The sequence below is a fragment of the Myotis brandtii genome, unplaced genomic scaffold, assembly GCF_000412655.1.
Source record: "Myotis brandtii unplaced genomic scaffold, ASM41265v1 scaffold802, whole genome shotgun sequence".
Taxonomy (NCBI): Eukaryota; Metazoa; Chordata; class Mammalia; order Chiroptera; family Vespertilionidae; genus Myotis; species Myotis brandtii.
Window position 1 is genome coordinate 31355 of NW_005371230.1, and position 19498 is coordinate 50852.

The 19498-nt window shown below is 40.6% G+C and overlaps 2 protein-coding genes and 1 long non-coding RNA gene across 6 annotated transcripts in view; 2 read left to right on the forward strand and 1 right to left on the reverse strand.

Moving 5' to 3' along the window:
• UFSP2 (UFM1-specific peptidase 2) overlaps positions 1 to 16915 on the forward strand; it is a 17340-nt gene extending 425 nt beyond the window's left edge. The window contains exons 2-13 of one of the 3 annotated variants that reach the window (XM_005883845.2): positions 2887 to 2965; positions 3660 to 3843; positions 3925 to 3991; positions 6122 to 6279; positions 6659 to 6851; positions 8185 to 8331; positions 9555 to 9719; positions 9920 to 10044; positions 12304 to 12380; positions 13236 to 13360; positions 15862 to 15959; positions 16718 to 16915. In XM_005883845.2, coding sequence (XP_005883907.1) covers positions 2887 to 2965; positions 3660 to 3843; positions 3925 to 3991; positions 6122 to 6279; positions 6659 to 6851; positions 8185 to 8331; positions 9555 to 9719; positions 9920 to 10044; positions 12304 to 12380; positions 13236 to 13360; positions 15862 to 15948 — 1407 coding nt within the window. In that variant the 3' untranslated portion in view covers positions 15949 to 15959; positions 16718 to 16915. Of the gene's footprint in view, positions 1 to 538; positions 1207 to 2886; positions 2966 to 3659; positions 3844 to 3924; positions 3992 to 6121; positions 6280 to 6658; positions 6852 to 8184; positions 8332 to 9554; positions 9720 to 9919; positions 10045 to 12303; positions 12381 to 13235; positions 13361 to 15861; positions 16022 to 16717 lie in introns of those variants that run through there. The other 2 variants (XM_014531402.1, XM_014531401.1) reach the window with 2 other exon arrangements.
• Positions 1215 to 2548, forward strand: LOC106724350. The gene is made up of 2 exons (XR_001360113.1): positions 1215 to 1301; positions 1962 to 2548. It is a non-coding gene; the product is annotated as an uncharacterized LOC106724350 (long non-coding RNA).
• ANKRD37 (ankyrin repeat domain 37) lies at positions 16315 to 19492 on the reverse strand. 2 transcript variants are annotated; one of them, XM_014531403.1, is made up of 5 exons: positions 19348 to 19492; positions 19005 to 19157; positions 17645 to 17736; positions 16922 to 17125; positions 16315 to 16674 (listed from the first exon to the last, which is right to left on the reverse strand). In XM_014531403.1, coding segments are annotated over exons 1-5 (477 nt in total). In that variant the 5' UTR covers positions 19375 to 19492; the 3' UTR covers positions 16315 to 16673. The 2 variants fall into 2 exon arrangements, with proteins under 2 accessions (XP_014386889.1, XP_005883906.1); XM_005883844.2 differs by lacking the exon at positions 16315 to 16674 and having other exon boundaries at positions 16918 to 17125.
• Between the last annotated feature and the right edge of the window lie 6 nt (positions 19493 to 19498).

Sequence of the window (19498 nt, forward strand, 5' to 3'; positions counted from 1 at the left end):
CTCCCCGCTGGGGTCAGAGGGACCTCACCCCGCACAGGCCTTGATCCCGCAGCGCGGCCGCGTTTGGACACGCGCTTCCTGCGCCTCCTCCTTGCGAATGCATTTTGAGGACCACGGATTATTCGGCGCTTTTGAAGGTTTTGAAGAAGGATTGGATCTTGGAAAGATGAATAACTTTCTTCAAACACTCTCAGTAACCGTGATGTGACACTTCCGGTTTCCCTCGCGTGCAGTGGTTCCTCCAGGTCCTGCAGCCCCTGCCCTACAGGAGGTGGTGTCCTCCTGGGACACTTCCTTTACACCCCGTGCTTGCTCCCAAATTTGTGTCTCCAGCTTAGACCTTTGTTCTGAGTTGTTGTTTTTTAAATATATTTTATTGATTTTTTTACAGAGAGGAAGGGAGAAAGATAGTTAGAAACATTGATGAGAGAGGAACATCGATCAGCTGCCTCCTGCACACCCCCCACCGGGGATGTGCCTGCAACCAGGGTACATGCGGGTACATGCCCTTGACCGGAATCGAACCCGGGACCCTTCAGTCCGCAGGCCCACGCTCTATCCACTGAGCCAAAGAGGTCAGGGCTGTTGTTACTTTTATTCTGTCCACTGACTGTAGCCCCGCATGGATAGATAGCTCATGTATTTCCATCTCAGCGAGTTCAAAACTGACGAATTTCCACCTCACCTCACCCCACGCCTGCTCTTCCTCCAGAGACCCCACCTCAGTTACTTGTGCCACCGTCCACCCTGCCCTGCACCCAAAAGCCTGGACGTCATCCTTGGCATCTTCCTTTTCTCAGCTCCCGAACATCTGATCAGTAGTCAAGCTCTGTGGAGCCCACATCCATGGCTGTAAATTCTCACCCTGGACTCTTGCCATCCTTGTCCTTGCACCATCATCAAACCACCCGCCTGGTCTCTGACCTAGTTGTCTAAGCAGGCCTTCCCCAACCCAGGCCGCCTGGAATGGGCTCTTTCCCCACACACACACCCCCATCTTTCCTTTGGAATTGCTCATACTCATGCCTGCCCATCCTTCAGATCTCAGCTTAAATATTTCTTCTGAAGTCTAGGGAGAGTCTAGTGCTTGCACATGTGACCTTTTATGGAACCTTCACAGCCATCCTATGAAGTTGTAGATTTTTCCCATTTTACAGAAGAGTACAGACTACTTCGGTCGTTAGTTAAATTGTGCAAAATCATACAGTAAGTCACCGAGTTAAATTTGCTCAAGCCTGTCTTTTTAACTTTTATCTCCTTCAGTATCTTTCACTGTCATTCAATATTTTTTGCTCAGATGGGTGCATCATATTTTGTATAATGGTATTGTTCCTTATTTAACAAGCTTCTTATTGATAGCTATTTAGATGGGGGGGGGGTTGGGGGGGGGGGGGGGTGGGGGGGGGAGCGTTGCTGTGATGAACAAGAGTATGATAAGTGGACAACATTGAAGCTAAATTTGTATTGAACTTTTTTTATTATTTTCTTAGACTAAATTCCCAGAAGTAGAATGGGGGTAAAGGTTATGACTTTTCAACAGGTTACAATTTATGAAATAAATAAAAGCAGTTGCTCTTTTAAAATTGTGACAAGAGATTTGTAAATGACAAGATTAATGATGGTACCTACTTCATATTCTGAGGGTCGGAGTTAATATGTGTCCAATCATTTAGCACCGTGTCGTTTACATTTTTAAGAGCTCAATGAATGTTTGTACTTATTCATTTAGTTCAAAATAGGATTCTTACTATGTAGTGTGGTTCCTTAGCCTGTTTGGGAAATATTGTGAGACTCTGATGAACTCTGAAACCTCTTCCCAGAGGTTCTCCTCCTCCTCTCCCCCCAACAAAATGGTACATGTCATTTGTCATAAGTCTTCAACTACCTAAACTCAGCATATGGACCCAAATTAAGAACTGCTAATAGATTCCACTTTACAAGTGCTTTTTCCCCTTTATAAGTTGCAAGTATTTTCCTATGCTCTGAAATATTCTTCTAAAGCAGGATTTTTTCATGGCTATATAATATCCGTAATTATTTAACCCCACCTGCCATTGTTGACATTTAGGTTAACATCCTTATACCTGAATCTTTGTTTTGCAGATTTCCTTAGACTAAATTTCTAAATGCAGGCTCACTACTCCAAGAATGTGAATAGAAGGCTTTTGGTTCTTATTACCACATTGACTTATGAAGAGTTCTACAGTCCATACTCCCACCATTAATGATGTCTTAGTTTTCTCTCGTCATCTTGACCACCAAGTATTATTATATTAAGTTCAATGTTTTTGTGCCTTTCTTAAACTCGTTCTTTACCATTGGTGTTTTCGTGTCATTGTTAAGCCCATGGTTGACTATAATTTAGAAATGTGGTCTTACAGCACTCGATACTAACCGAGCTATCTGCATCCTAGCTTTGTGTCAAAGGCTTGTGATGTGTTGTGATAGCTGGGTTGAAGAAGTGCAATATTAAAACAAAAGCCGTGAGTCTTTAAGCCCAGTGTGTAAAGACACACTCTGAGTTATAACTCAGTGGCACAACTGGAAAAAGAAAAAGAAAAGAAGTAGAAATACATCTTAAAGCAGTGGTCCTCAGCTTTTTCACATGAGAATCGCTGGTGCGGGGGAGCTTTTAAGTATTCTTATGCCGACCCTCCCCAGACCAATTAATCCGTTTAAGTTCCTCAAGTGATTCTAGTGTGGGACAAAAGTTGAGAACCCCTGCTTCAGAATTTAGGGTGTTTTGTTTTCTTCATAAAACGAAGAATTCGCAAAATGATTTGAAAAGACGAGGTTAATTAACGCCTTAACCTAAATTCAGATTTACATTTATATAAGAATGAGTTTGTTTTGTTTCACATGGAACTTTTGCTTCATTTGTCTCAGGTGGTTTCAGAGACTATGGATATACTCTTCAGAATCAGAGGAGGCCTTGATCTAGCTTTTCAGCTAGCTACTGCTAATGGTAGGTCAGCCAAAAAGCTCTCCTTTTTTACTATAAAAATTGCTGATGAACTAGGCTGAGATTCTCACCAGTTTGCACATGAAACTGTGCGGGAGGTAGGATGAATTGTCCAAGACCATAGAGTTAGTAAGTTATATCACTTAGATTTAAACTTAGACAATGTGTTCCAACGCCACCACCAATGGGACTCCTCTGTACAAATGCAAAAAAGATGAGCTTGTAGATGAATCTTAACACTGTTGTGCTGAGTGAAAGAAGCCAGACACAAAAGGCCACATAATACATGATTCCACTTACTACATGAAGTGTCCAAAATAGACAAACCTATAAAGACAAGAAATAGATTATCGATTGCCGACAGTTAAGTCTAGGGGGAATGAGGAACGACTGCTGGTAGGTACAGAGTTTCTTCTGGGGTCATCAAAATCTTGTGGAATTAGAGAGTGATGGTTGTAAAACCTTGTGAAGACACTAAAAGCAACTGAATTGTACTCATTCTAGAAACGAATCTTATGGCCAGTGAATTTTATCTCAGTTTTCCCGAAAGAAAGGCAAAAATTTTGTATAATTATTGAATCTGGGGAATGAACATTTGGGAGCCAATTTGACTTCTATTTTTGTGTGTTTGGAAGCATTCGGGTTGAAAAGTGTAAAACTTTTCTCATCAACTTCTACTTATATTCTTTTAATTTAGACATTTTTATCCAGAAGGCACTAAAACATGTGTTGAGTGACCTGTCCGCCAAGCTGTCTTCAAATGCACTGGTGTTCAGAATCCGCCACAGCTCGGTGTATGTGTGGCCTAACAGTGACATGAACACCATCCCAGGAGAACTGACAGATAGTTCTGCTTGTAAGACCTTACTGCGCTTCATCCAGTGAGTATGTTTGAAGATTGCTAGAAATCTTTCCAAAATGTCATTTCATACGCTAAACATCTTTGTGTGTGAAAAATTTAGATTTGAACAGGAAGAAGATACAAAACGAAAATTCATGAGGAAGAAAGACAAAAAGTTATCAGATGTGGTAAGCAAATCACCTGCCTTCCTAGTGGTAAAAATTTTAAATCCTTGAATTTGGAGTTGAGATCTTAGAAATTATTTACTCCATTTCTCTTAGTTATTATAGATCAGAATCCTGAGGTCCAGAAAGATAAATGACATGCCAGACATTATATCTCTTTTTTCATATCTAAACTTTGGTTCCATTATAATACTTACTTTATGCTTTTTTTGAATGTTTTCTTTATTCCCACAAAAATAAAATTGCTTGAGTACATTTACAAATTATTTAAAAATAAATAAAAAGGAATCATTCTGAAACATGACAGTAACACATTATTACCATGTGAGATACTAAATGATTTACTTTTCTTCATACTGTTCTTAGTTCTGTTGATTTTTGAACCAATACTATTGAGTACCTGCCTGCCGTGTGCTACAAACTTTGCCCGATATTGGAGATTTAAAAAAATGAAGCTACTTCTGCAAGGCAGGAAGTTGTGTGAAATTAATTTGACTGTAGTGTTTTTCCAGGCCAGTAGAGGAAAATAGGTGGACGTGAGGTTGGAGAGGTGGGCCAGGCACACTTCAGGAGAAGATAAACTAAACTAGTAGCTAAGGTAATAGAGAGGAGGGAAAGAATACACGAGATATTTGGGGGATAAAATGGATTACACTTGGAAACTAATTGGATATGGGATGACCATTTCTTGCTTGAGTAAAAATGGAAGTTGAGGTTGGTTTGGGCCATGTTTCAGATACCAGTGAGGTGTCCACAGGAGCTGTTGGTGTTACCAATCTGAAGTGTACACAAAAATCGCGGGCTGTAAATAATTCTTTGAGAAATACCAATATTTGGAGCTGGACATTTTGAGGAATACTGGTCAGCTATTTTGTAGTCTGTTTTACTCTTCCTCCTGATTAAATGCGGGTTGTGCATTGTTGGTGGGAATACCACAGAGGTAATATTGTGCTCTTCTCAGCACATCAGATTGAAGAGGCATGTGCTACCCTAGTGTTGGTGATAGCTTCGATCACTTAATGTGGCATCTGCCACCTTTCTCCTCTGTGAGGGCACTATCTTTTCCCTTATAATTAGGAAGTAACTCGTGAGAAGACAATTCAAGACTATGTATAGATCCTCTTCCTCGTCAAATGCTACCTCTTCTAGCATCAACTGATCATTTTTGCCAGAATCCAACATTAAGCTGATAGTTGCCAAGTGGCGCTTTTCCTGTCATTTCGTATCTAAATTAATGTCATATTTATTAGATGACAGGAAGACTGTGAGGAGAGCTTTTCCTTATTTATGTGTTATCTGCACAGAAGCATGGATTCTTATTCAATGCAATGAGCTGTAATCTGTTACTGTTGTTAGTTATTTGAGGCTCGCAGTTTCCAAGATTTGGCCAATAGAAACTTCTTCAAGCGAGCGCCAGAGGTTTTTGACACTATTTTTCTGAACTTCCTACCTTCTTCCACAAGCTGTTCAGGCATATCATGTACTCTCCCTGATCCAACTCAGGAGTCAGCCATTCCTCCAAGGAGCGTACACATGTACAAATCCATACTATTCATATACACACATACACTCATATTTATCTATGTAAATCATGTCTATACCTCCAGTTCTGTTTCAGCCTCACACAGTTCCTAACCTTTTCCCTGTGAGAAACCTGGCTTCCAGTAGCCTCAGTATTTTTCTACATTTGTTCAATATACAAAAAGTATTTTCAGAATTTGTCTTCCATGCCAGTCAGAACCAATCCTGGTAGTAGAATTCAATATTTGTTTATAGTTCTCCATGTCTTTAGAACAGGGGGGTCTATCGTTTAAAAGTTCCTTCAGTGTGTGCTTATTGTATCTTATTCATTGTTGTTTTTTTAATTAAGTCTAGAGAATAATATAATGAACCCTGGTGAACCTACACCAGCTCTCATGTCTATCAATCCACAGTCAGTCTGATTTCATCTTCACTCCCCACTCACTGGCCACATCTCCTTAGGTTATTTTGAAGCAGAGAATAATTTTTGTTAAGATTTGAGCATTTAAACAACTTACTATAGCTTTGGTCCTTAAAAAGTCCTTTTACTTAATCCTTTTATACTTAGTGTTCACTGTGCTATAAGTTGACTATTACTGTTTATCTTTTTAGCATCAAGTAGTAAACATAGATCTCATGCTGGAAATGTCAACCTCTCAGACCGCCGTAACCCCCGTCATTGAAAGAGAAATCGGAGGACACCACTATGTGACCATGGCGTTGCCGGTTGATGCAGTTTTATCTGTTGCCCCCGAAGAAGCATGGGGAAAGTAGGTATTCCGGAGTACTACTGCCCCTTGTCAGTGAGGACCCTGCCTCAAAGTAACAGAGGCCACTTTTAAGTATCATATAGGCATTTCCAGGGTGGTGGTTGTAGTTTTTAGTATGATTACTCCCTGTTTTTTAGTAAGAGTCATCTAGTAATTAAATATTTGGAGGAAGTAGGGTTGTCTGCAACACCTAGTATGAGGTTTTCTCTTTATCTACACAGAAGAAACAGTTTATTTAACCTTTTATAAGTTAGACTTCCTTTAATTAACCTGGCCCAATCAAGTGAGGTTTTTTTGTACTTCCTTAGGGCTATATTAACTCCACACTCATTTATCAATTATCAGAGCCACTATAACTTCTGTATATTTTCCCCCACAGAGTTCGTAAACTTCTAGTGGATGCAATTCATAATCAGCTAACTGATATGGAAAAGTGCATTTTGAAATATATGAAAGGAACATCCATTGTGGTCCCTGAACCACTGCACTTTTTATTACCGGGGAGAAAAAATCTTGTAACAATTTCATATCCATCGGGAATTCCAGATGGGCAGCTGCAGGCCTACAGAGAGGTGAGACCAAGCCATGTACTATTAGAAAAAATAAGGCTGTCATCCATTTCATAGTTAATTACATGTTTCTAATAAACGGAAATTGTTTTACGATTTAATTTTAAAGTGTGGAGCCCGACTATTAGTTTTACATATTATTTCATTTCTGTTCTCATGGAACTTGGTTTTTAAGTATTTTGAGTTAAAAAAATACTTAAAACCCATATGTACTGGAAACCCATATGTAACATTTGAATTTTATATGCTCAGTGTGGTTCATATGTTCTATGAAATTATTAGTTTTCCATAATGAAATGAAGAATTGAAATGTGCTTCCATCCCTAGAGAAACTGATGAGTATTAATAAATTCCTTTCCCTTTCATTCCTTCCAGGTTTGTGGGTGAGAGATTACAGTTAGGGGAGGGCAGTTAGGATTCATGCTAATCCTAGTTAGGAGTTACAGTAATACCCCACCCCTCCTCCACGCCCCAGGCTTCTTTGGGTTTTAGTAGAGGCCTTTGAAGAAAACCTGATCAGCACTCAAAGCAATGAGGTTACTGACAAAATGACTGGTTTTAGAGTACGTATTTTTTATGTGTGGCCTTGTCCGGCCGCATCAGAGTCTCTTCCTGAGATGCCCTCTCATGCCCCTGAGAAGAGGTGTGATAGTGGAACCCTCTGTGCACCTCTGGCCTAGATGAAGTGCTATGTAGAGGCAACAGCCCCATGAGCTAATGATCCTTTTCAAACTGCTAGAGTACACAGAAGACATGGAAAAGAAAACGTCCAGCTTTTCAAAGTAACTATTACATATTGTTATACTATGGGGAATGTTTTTGCATTTTGAACATGTGTATTTTATTTCAATGCCATATTGGTTGGTTTCATGCCACCAATTTCTACTCTGAAATTTAATCACTACTCCTTCTACTTGTTAAGTGCTCTAAGCATGATTTTTTTAAATAATTATATCACTGTTAGTTATAATTTACTCACTTACAAGGCTGTTTCAAAACCATTCTTTATCCTCGATGCATTTTAACAGACTGTGTTATAACAGATAGTTCATTCTCAATGATCTCAGTTCTCTCACACTTAACAAATTATTTTCATTTTTCTGTGTTCCCTTTCAGATTCTACCTACATACATAGATAAGCAAAAATAAATCTTGTTTGGTTTTAGTTTATTCTCACACTCTTTGACCTTAGTGAATTAAATCATGAGTGTATTTGATAACTTTCACAACTGATATATAATTTTCTGTTTTATATCTTTAGTTTGAGTTTATTGACTAGAAATCTAAATCATTTAACTGTTTTTCTTTTTTCCCTATTGATTCTAACTTCCTTTAGGAGTTGCACGATCTCTTCAATCTGCCTCATGACAGACCTTACTTCAAAAGGTCTAATGCTTATCACTTTCCAGATGAACCATACCAAGATGGTTACATTAGAAATCCACACGCTTATCTCAGTCCACCCAACATGGAGACTGGTATGGTGAGTTTAATAATTACTTATGGGAGTCAGCTGATCACCAACGTCATTCACTTGTTGTTTGTACCCAGTGGAATTTGTAAGGATTGATTCACAATGTATGTCAACCCTAAAACATAATTTATCATCCATTTCTTTTAATAATCAAGTGCTTAAGATAGCAGTAATTCAGAGTGGTCTAAAAGGGTTAGGAATAGCTAGCATGGACCACATTTCTCTTACTAAAATTCCATTCCCCAACTTCATTATAGGCTTGTCCAATTTTACTTTTGTTCTGAACCTGAGAAATCATGCTAATTATGGGCATATTCTACCCAAACCACGCTGTAGCAGAAGTCTAATAAGACCCTACAGTGTTTTTCTGTGCAGCATGTACCTGCTTGCAAAGGGTAGATCTTTACTGAAGGTTGTGAAATAAGGAGCGAGGCGAAGGGTCCCTTTAAGGATGCACGTAGGCCAATTAGAAAAGATCTTGTGACATCCAAGATAGGAATGTTTGCACAGCTGGCCTCTTCGCACAGAGCCGCTGCCTCAGTCTCGGGCCTACATGGACTCCGTGGTGGCCTCTCTGCTGCTCTGTCTGCTGTTGATCCCGACTGGCCTGTGCCTTCTCTCTACTCTGTCTTTTCTCAGCCTCAGAGCTTCTGTTTCCTCATTGTTGCTGCTTATGTGTAGCTTTTCCTACTTCCTTGTCGCTGCTCACTGTATGCATGTTTCAGCTTCATTCCCTGCTTCTTTCTGCCCGATTCACTCTGTGCCTTCAGATTCCCACGGCAGGAACTCGATTGGCCATCTTGTTGTGGCATTTATTCATACCTGCTGAGTCTCCAGGTGCTCTGTAAGGAAATCTCAAGAAGTAAAAATGAATATATGACCCTGTGTCTACCCTCGAGGAGTTAGGGGCCCGCTGCTAGGCCTGGCCAGCAGAGTGCGCTTGGGACAGCAGTTCCACCTGCTTCCCATAGAGACTCGGCTGGGCACTCACACTTACTTACATACAAATGCATCTTTAGTCAGCATGTCAGTGATCTAAGTGATTTCATTTATTGTGCTTATATAGGAAATCTTGAGACACTTATTTCTAGTTAAAAGTCTTACTCTCTGAGGCATAGAATCACAGAAGAGGAAATACAAAACTTAGAGTCTCAAACAGTACCTCTTGATGGTTTTCTAGTAGATTACTATATAATGTTTCCTCTCTCTCAGGCTCTATTCTTTTCATGTAGGTTTATGTGGTCCAGGGCCTGTACGGTTATCATCATTACATGCAGGATCGGATGGATGACAACGGCTGGGGCTGTGCCTATCGATCGCTGCAGACCATCTGCTCTTGGTTCAAACACCAGGGATACACAGAGAGGGCCATTCCGACACACAGAGAAATCCAGCAGGTACAGAACACGCCCTTTCCATGATGAGCACGTGCACATTTCAGTAGCCCTTAATGTACCATTAATTATTATTAACTCGGAGTACAGACTGATTTATGTTTTGAAGGAAAAACTTGCCCTGCTAATCAGGGAAAAGGCCCCACATGTAATTTTAATAGCTGTCTTGTATATGGATTTTTTTGTATTTTCAATACAAAAAGGCTCTAGTTGATGCCGGGGACAAACCAGCAACATTTGTGGGATCACGGCAGTGGATTGGGTCTATCGAGGTACAGCTGGTCCTGAACCAACTGATTGGCGTAACTTCAAAAATACTGTTTGTCAGGTAAGGACACGCTAAGAAAGTAAAGACATCATTTCAAAGCGAGATTGTCATTTTATTAAAATAACAGAAAAATTGTATCTTTCCCCCACATTTTTTTTTCACTCCTTTCTCTTCCTCCACATTGTCTGATTACTCTGTAAATCTCTTTTTTAACCCTACATTTTTTTTTATTTAATCTTCAGAAGACTTTGGAGTTTATGATCTACAATACATACTGTTGAGGTCTAATTTTAGCCAAGAAGAGAAAAACTTGGATATATGTCAACTTCGAGTGTAGTTAAAGAAAATCAAGTTTTTTTTATGCTCAAGTTTTTAAAAAGTCTTGAAAGGAGAAAAGCAAATGTTGATCTACGACTGACCTTCTTGTTTACCTCTTGCACTTTTTCTTCTTAAGATGTTAATAAACTAATTATGTGTCTGAATAAAATATTCATTTCACTTTTTCCTATAGCTTAGTCATAATTCCAACATTAAGCTATGAGCAAATCTAAATTAAATACTATTAATTTCTTTTTTTTAAATGTATTTTTATTGATTTCAGAGAGGAAGGGAGAGGTAGAGGTAGAAGCATCAATGACAAAAGGGAATCATTGATTGGCTGTCTCTTGCACGCCCCCTACTGGAGGATCAAGCCCACAACCCGGGCATGTGCCCTCGACTGGAATCAAACCTGGGACCCTTCGCAGGCCGACACTCTATCACTGAGCCAGACCAGCCAGGGCAATACTATTGATTTCTGGGACAATAACTAACTTCCTCCTTTTGTGAGCTTATGTTTTAAATACATTTTCTATTATGACAACCTTATAAATATAGTAACTTTATCCTTATTTAGCCACGCACTTCAATACATCTGGTTTCACTATTGCAGTCTGGACTGGCTGTGGAAATCAGTGCCAACGGCCCTAATCGGTTTGGTTCAGTGGATAGAGCATCGGCCTGCAGACTCAAGGGTCCCAGGTTCAATTCCAGTCAAGGACATGTACGTTGGTTGCAGGCACATCCCCATTCGGGAGGTGTGCAGGAGGCAACTGATCGATGTTTCTCTCTCATCGATGTTTCTAACTCTCTATCCCTCTCTCTTCCTCTCTGTAAAAAATCAATAAAATATATTTTTAAAAAAGAAATTAGTGCCAACAAATAAATGATAGGTTAAGTAGTGAAGTATATGCTGATTAAAAGTTAAAAAGTGGAAGTTTTGGCGCATTAAAACATTATGCGTTCCTTACTAGGCAAGAGCGAAGGTTTACCACCACCTGACACCTCAATTCTAAAAAAAAGTCTCCATCTTTGTCTTTGTCTTCTCAACAGTACAAATTGTATAGAACATTGTAACATTCCCTAAAAACATTATGTTGTTGCCCTGGCCTGGTAGCTCAGTTGGTTAAGCGTTGTCACGGTACACTAAGGTTCTGGGTTCCATCCCTGGTCAGGGCACATATAAGAAACAACTGATGAATGTATAAATAAGTGGAACAACAAATTGATGTTTCTCTCTCTCTCCATTCCCCTCTAAAATCAATTCAAAAAATAAAAATAACATGTTGTGCTTGAAAACATTTTTTACCTTTCACACTGGCTTCACAGACATTGTCTGTTTTAGTCTTGGACTCTCCTGTCCTGTAGACAGGGCAGGTATTATGGTCCCAATTTACAGATGAGGAAATACAGACTCAGAGTCTGACAGCATGAAGACAAGAACCCGGGACTTAAAACTGGTTCTTCTGAAATAAATCCACCCATAAGAGCCCCCTGGGCATCCAGGTGACCGCTTTCAATCTCATGTTAAAAACCCAGACCTCCTTTGTGCAGTTCCAGGTAGTCTTGCTTCTTTCCTGGCGTATCTAATGGCCTTAAATGTTTAGAAAGGTTATATTGCTTTAACTTGCTCAGTCAGTTCCTTACCACTTAACTGCATTTAAAATCATATAGGTGGGTTTTGTGTGTGTGTGTGTGTGTTTTAATGCTTTTATTGATTTCAGAGAGAGAGAAAGGGAAAGGGATAGACATAGAAACATCCATCAGAGAGAACTATCAGTTGGCTGCCTCCTGCACGCCCCTTACTGGGGATCAAGCCCTGACCGGGAATCGAACTGGTGACCTCTAGATTCATGGGTTGACGCTCAACCAGTGAGCCACACAGGTTGGGCTGTATGGTTTTGTGTGTGTTTTTAACCAAGAAAGAAAGCAAAAATGGTCCCATTGATATGACCTTAGTGTCAGAAATGATTCATCTAATAGAAAACGGTTTCTTTCCAGCCAGGGTTCGGAAATGGCCTCTCAGGGACGGGCACTGGCCAATCACTTCCAGAGTGAAGGAACTCCAGTGATGATCGGTATGAGCTTGGGACACCCTGGGCTCTTAGGTGGCGTGGAGAGAAAGTAAAACTTACCATTAGTATAAATGTTTAATGTCACCTAAAATCAGTCATTTTAAACCATTTTAAAATTAGCTTTTACACCATACACACTGACCTCCAAATTCCTTTGGAAATTTTTAAATGTGCAAGGCAGAAGGAACGTTATAGAAAAGGTTATAATAACCAGACGAAAATGCTAAGAAGGTAAATGATAAAGGGGTGCCTATAGGTAAAGAGTTGAAAGCAGCCTGAAAAAGAGGCATGAGCATCGTAAGTCACGGGTCTGTCACTAACGTGGCGGGCGGTGTTCCATGACTGCAGATTGCTTAATCCCTGGGCTTTATGCGTAAAATAAGAGGATTGGATTCGTTGATCTAAAGATTCATATTCTGTGAGGAACAAGACGGCTCCTGTGATGGCAGAGGAAAGCTCAAACGGGTGTGTGTAGGAAATGGAGGAAGGCAGATGTCAGCAGAATATCCGAAAGAACTGAATGAGTGGATGGCTGTCTCCTTGGAGACAGCACGCCCCCTGCTGAGTGGACCACAGCAGTGACTGTGTCTCTGGTGGGAGGAGTTTAGACCCTCTGTGGCCCTTTCTAAATCCAGTTCAGGTAATTCTATGGATATGGCAGTGGAATATAAACCTGATTATAGATATGATTGAATCTTTAATTTTATCTTTTCAGAGTATATTTGACATTGTGGTCTTTTACAATGTAGACTAGAAAATTTTAATGCTGTTAGATAATAGGCAAAGCAATCTTTTAAAATTGAAAAGGAAGTTGAGGTTAATGTATGCTTCTCCTATTTCATATTTCCTTTTCTCTAGGGGGAGGCGTTTTGGCCCACACGATACTGGGAGTTGCATGGAATGAGATTACAGGGCAGATAAAATTTCTAATTTTAGATCCACATTATACAGGCGCTGAAGATCTGCAGGTTATTTTGGAAAAGGTAAGTATCTATTTAACACAAATTTAGATACAAGACAAAGAAACCAGAGCAAAGGATAGTGAAGTGGCTGTTAACAGAAGGACGGATAATAAACCGAGGGCAGCGACCCTCATTATAAGGAGGCATCTAGGGCTGTGGTGAGTGACTGTCTTGATAGGGAGGATAAGAGGGAAATAAAGTAAATTGCAAAAGAAACAATTTGGGTTAGGGTTATAAAAATTTTCTCAGCTATTGAACTTAATAATGGAGCACAAAGCTGATAAATGTATTCCTTTGAAGATTTTTTTCAGCTTTGCACAAACAAATGTATTGAGGTCTATCAACGCCTTGAAGTAGGAGAGTAAAGTATAAAACCTTTATAATTTTAGAATTAACCAACAATAGCTAAGCAGTACGCTGGACATTGTGGAGGCTTGACTACTTTTAAGCTACTTACATATAACTTAATCTCATGCTATAAAGGATTTGAACAGAAAAATAGGTTTGCTCTATTAGTGCATGTCAGCAACCATGAAGCCAAGGCCTGGCCATCAGTACAGAACTATGAACTCTTACTTGACTCAAGAACCTAAGGCACCAAGTCCGCTCGGCTGCTATACAGAATACCACAGACTGGGGACTTATAAACATCTGACATTTATTTCTCTCAGTGCTGGGGGCTGGGGTGTCCAAGATCAAGGTGCCAGCAGATAAGCTGTCTGGTGAGGCCCACTTCCTAGTTCATAGGCAGCTGTCTTTATCACTGTGTTCACATGGTAGGAGAGATGAGGGACCTTTCTGGGGCCTCTTTAAAAAGGGCACTAATCCCATTTGAGAGGGCTCCACCCCATAATCTAGTCACCTTCCAGAGGCCTCACCTCCAACTATCACATTGGGATTAGGTTTCAACCTATGAACTTTGAAGGGACACAAACCATCAGTCTGTAGCAGGGACACGGGGAAGCTCTGCCTCTGCCGCTTTACCCGCTTTGGAGCTTTCCTGCTTGACATTCCCGGCCAGTCCCCTCAGAGGAAAGCACGGCTCCCCTCTCCACTCCCATCAGTCTCTGGTTTTGACACCCTCTCTACCCAGGTCCTTAAAAAAAAAAAAAAAAAAAAATTGAGCCTGGTTACCTGGAGAAGGCCTACATGTGTGAAGGATCACAAAAAGATTAGAGATAGTATAAGCCTTCTTTCCTATTTATCATTAACACAGATTTTAGGACATTAACATTATTAGAGGAAGTTTTGCTGAAAATAATAGATAAAAATAAGCTTATTATGTATGGCAACATGTCTCAAACCAAATTTTAAAAAATATATTCTTATTGATTTCAGAGAGGAAAGGAGGAGAGAGAGAAACATCAATGATGAGAGATTCATTGATCGGCTGCCTCCTGCACGCTCCCTACTAGGGGGGATCGAGCCAACCAAGACATGTGCCCTGACCAGGAATCGAACCATAGCCTCCTGGTTCATAGGTTGATGCTCAACCACTGAGCCACAACAACCAGGCCACAAACCAAATTTAACAGTTGGGAGCAGGGGCAGTAGGACTGACTGGGGGAGAGGTTTTTTTTAATGTTTTACTTTCGTGTCCTTTGAATTTTTATAATGTGTATCTTATTTTTTGCAATCAGAAAAAGAAAAAGAAAAACTAAAGAGTATCTCTAACTCACCTCTCTGGTCTCCACACTAAAGGATCAGCTAACACTCTCTTTTGGAGGAGGTCTGAACTTTGACTTTAGGCCCCTGACAGCACCCTGCAGCCTCCGAGTTAGGTAGGGTAAGGAGTAAGACCAGGCCTGTCCCGCACTCAGTGGTATTTTAAGAGTCCTGGCTAGCCTCCTACAAGTATTGAGCAAACAAAGCATTTCATTTCATGATCATACAACACAGACAAGTTGTTAGCTGGGTCTTTAAGGAAATAAATCAATGGCCCTAGAAGAAATTTGATAAACTTTTATATTCACAATGAGATTTTGTTTGAAAGTAATTTTCTCTGCTGGAGAAAAGGATGAATGCTGACATGAAGAATGCAAAGTGGAAATGATTACAGCCTGAGGAAAATGAATGCCACTCAAAGGGCAAGCTGAGAGTTCTCACGACCGTATTTCCTCATAGCTACGACGCCTCTGCATGGCACACAGCAGTCTTTTATGTGCTGCTAAGGAAAACAGGCTGCCACTTAAACTGTCCCATGCCCCTACCTGCCAGGATGGCAAAACTATACATCTTAGCATCAATAAAATGTGGAATTTGGAGCAATAGTTAACCACAGGAAGCTTTTCTTAATGATTTCTGATTAAATATAGTATAATTAAACTTGTTTATTCTATCTGAAAGGGACCCAAATAAATTACTTTTCTATACTTTATACAAATTTGGATCTTTGAATTATATAGGTACTTAAAGAGTCTTATTCCAAGTTCCTAATGGAGCAGGATGGTAAAATTTTACAATTTTGGTCCTATAGTCCTGTAACTTTGTAAAACATTTTCCTTTCCCTTTTCCCAATCTAGGGCTGGTGTGGATGGAAGGGTCCAGACTTCTGGAATAAGGATGCGTACTATAACTTATGTCTTCCTCAGCGACCAAACATTATTTAAAACGAGGCCCGGTGCGTGAAATTCGTGCACTCAGGGGCGGCGGGGGGGGGTCCCCTCAGCCCGGCCTATGCCCTCTTGCCATCTGGGAGCCCCATGATTGATTGCCCCAAAGAGGTAGACCTCGCACACCCGGCCAGGGCTCCAAGATGGATCGCCCCCACAGAGGGAGGCCCCGCTCACCCGCTGCAGCCCACCGGTCAGTGGCCTGGTGCTCCTTCTGTGGGTGACCGATCACATTGCACCTGCCTTGGCTGGCCTGGCGCCAGTGGGTGTCATATTGTGGTCGTCTGGACGGTCGTTCTGCTGTTCAGCCATTCGGTCGATTTGCATATTACACTTTATTATTATAGATATCTTGGACTCAAAGACTGTGGTAAAGTTTATTATAAATTTGTTAATAAAAAATAAGTTTAATTTTCAAATAAATCCTGGGTGTAGTTTGATGGCTTAACCTTGATTTTTTTCCAAAGGTTATAAATACTACACAAAAAAAAGAATTTAGTCTTTAGACATTCCTTTAAAAACTTAATAGACAAAGTGTGCGCAACCACAATATTGTAGGCATGTAAATACATGCATTCATAAATGTTATCTTCACTTAGAAGAAAGTTCTCCTCCTTCTTAGAAGGAGTTTAGACACCTGATGAGCGAAAGCCATGGCTTGCAGCTCAGCAGCAGATCTGCCCGAAGTGAAGGCCTCTTCACACCTCCTCATAACCAAGTCATCTGTTGTTAAAAAACATGTTAACATTAAAATCTTTTTTAACAGGTTATCTCCCCAACCTTCTACTATGCAGGACAATCTTTGGTTTCTAGAATCTACTAGTAGTTACTATAACCGATCTTAAAATGTGTTAATGAGAATGAAAAAGACATACTAGAATAAGACTGCCAATATTTAAATGAAACAATAATTTCTGTGCCAAATAAGAGATCCTTGAGGAAGGAAGAAAGAAGAAACTGAGTTACTTACCAACACTTCCTTTTCCCACTTGTATTTTCTGCACTCCCGAAACTTCGTTTCTGTCTGAGCACCGGAACACAGTGATCTCTATTGGATCGTTCACTTGGGTTTTTTGTCTGCATACGTTTAATTGCCGTAAGGAACTTGGCACATTCTGGAAATCCACATGACCAAGCAAGATCTTCAGCTGTTTGCCCATTCTTATTACATAAACTGAATTTAAAATAAAAATCGAGTTAAATAAAGCTTAACAATTGTTTAGCCTTTTTAAAATATATATCTTTCTAACAAAGGAGCTTTGGGCTCATACAAATGTTGGCTGCAGAATAGAAGAGGTAGAGGAAGCACAGACAAATCCCATTTGTGTTCACTATGGTGTCCTCAGTGGCTAGCAGAGTCCAGCACAGAGTAGGCATTTCAATTTTGAATGAATGAAAGAGTATTCTGTGCTCAATACAGTGGATAAGTACCCAAGAAAGTCAATGAGAACTTGTATAGAATGGATTTCCCTAAACCAAAACTAAGGTGTAATTCTGCCCCCTCTGATTGCTCAGGATCCACTCTTCACTTCTTCAAAGTGAATAGTATCAGATATTAACAGCCTCAGTTAACATTTAAATGATAACACTAAATTATCCATTAGACAGGCATCCTTCTTAAAAGCACATGTAATTAAGCTTCAGAAGTCTGATTCATTTAATCCAATTTAAAGCCACCAAGTTTAACACTTACTCAATTTGGGCATCACTGGCTACAAGCAGGCTAAGGCATTCCAGGCTTCCAACTTTCGCTGCCTTGTGGAGCGGAGCTTCTCCAAACACATCCTTAAATATAAGACAACACATTTTAGTCTCTCTCCAAAATACTTTCTTTGGAAGTTGGTGGGTGAAGTCTATTGTTTGAGGAACCTATGTGAGGAACCTAGTTGGACCTGCATTGTACTGGGCTGAATTTTTTAATTCAAGTATTTTTTTAAATAAGGTTCTCTTGGTATGTTATTTTTTTAAATATATTTTATTGATTTTTTACAGAGAGGAAGGGAGAGGGATAGAGAGTTAGAAACATCGATGAGAGAGAAACCGATCAGCTGCCTCCTGCACTCTCCCACTGGGGATGTGCCCGCAACCAAGGTACATGCCTTTGACCGGAATCGAACCTGGGACCCTTGAGTCTGCAGGCCAATGCTCTATCCACTGAGCCAAACCAGTTAGGGCTCTCTTGGTATGTTATTAAATACAAAGCTTTCATTAGTAAAAACGTGTGCAGTCACAGCACATACACTAAAATTTAAGTGAATAAAGTAAGAGTTATATGGAAGTAAAAAAAAAGGCAATTTAAAATTCACCATACTTTAATATTCAATGGAAGATGTAGACTACCATAAAAAAAGTTATGTACAGCCCCAGCTAGTTGGCTCAGTAGCCGGCAGATTGAAAGGTCCCAGGTCCGGATTCCAAACCCACCTGCGGGAGGCAACCAATGGGTGTGTCTCTCACATCATTGTTTCTGTCTCCCCCTCTTCAACTCTCTAAAACTCAAAGGAAAAAAATATCCCCAGGTGAGGAATAACAAAGAAAAATTGTGTAGAAAATTAAAACAGTTGTGAGCATGCCTCACAAATATTTCAGTTGCTATACTGACACTTTTCATTTGATAACACAGTAAGTGTTCCTTTTGAAACTGCAGACCTGTATATGCTGTCCAATGCAGTAGCCAGTAGGCATTTATATGGCTAATGAGCACTTGTAATGTGGCTTGCCTGAATTGAAATGCGCTGTAAATATGAAATGCACACCAGATTGAAAAGACATACGAAAAGAAAATGTAAACTATCAGTAATGTTTTATACTGAGATGACAATATTGTGGATAAATGGGTTTAAATTACAAAACTAATTTCATGTTTTGTTTTACTTCATTATTGTGGCTACTACAAAAATTTTAATTACATTCGTTTCTCGTGTATTTAACTATTGGACATCGCTACGTAGACATGTTTCTAACAACTGAATACCCTGGCGACTAAGAAATGTTTGCGTGGGTTTGGGGTGGAGCGGAGGGTTGCGCTCTGTAACAGTCAGTTACTTAGTTACCTGCTGGTTGAGGTCCGCGCCGGTCTGCAGCTGCCAGAGAAGAAACCAAGCCCGGCCGCCACCTGCGGCCAAGTGGACAGGCGACTGCTCGCAGGGGTCCGGGGGTGCGTTGACCGAGGCCCCGGCCTCCAGCAGGTGCGTCAGATTCTCCACCTGCGGGAAGAGAGCAGCTCCAGCACCCGTCTTGCCTTTGTCCAGCCTCACGCCCTCCTGGGGCTGAAAACCTCCCAACTCTGCAGAGGCAGCGCCCAGTGGCCATTCCACAGTCACCCTCGCCAGCGCTCCCAAGAAGACAGACATCTGGCAGCTTCAGCCTGCGGGACAAAAAGGGTCCGAGTCTCACCTCTGAGTTGCAATCAAACAACAGCATTTTCCGCCTGAAGCAGAGGACACGAGTCGTTGGGCGTGCAGGGCGGCGGGGCACTCGCGGCAGACTGGCAGGTAAGTGTGCAAAAGCCGCCCAAGTGCGGGAGAATTTAAAGTCGGCGGGACGA

Bases quoted from the DNA above. Each gene is read 5' to 3' on its own strand.
- ANKRD37 (XM_005883844.2), bottom strand. From the start codon at position 19,374: ATGCTGTTGTTTGATTGCAACTCAGAG. The intron at 19,158-19,347 runs GTGAGACTCGGA...CTCTTCCCGCAG, and splicing joins TGTTTGATTGCAACTCAGAG to GTGGAGAATCTGACGCACCT. The intron at 17,737-19,004 runs GTAACTAAGTAA...CTTATATTTAAG, and splicing joins GCGCGGACCTCAACCAGCAG to GATGTGTTTGGAGAAGCTCC.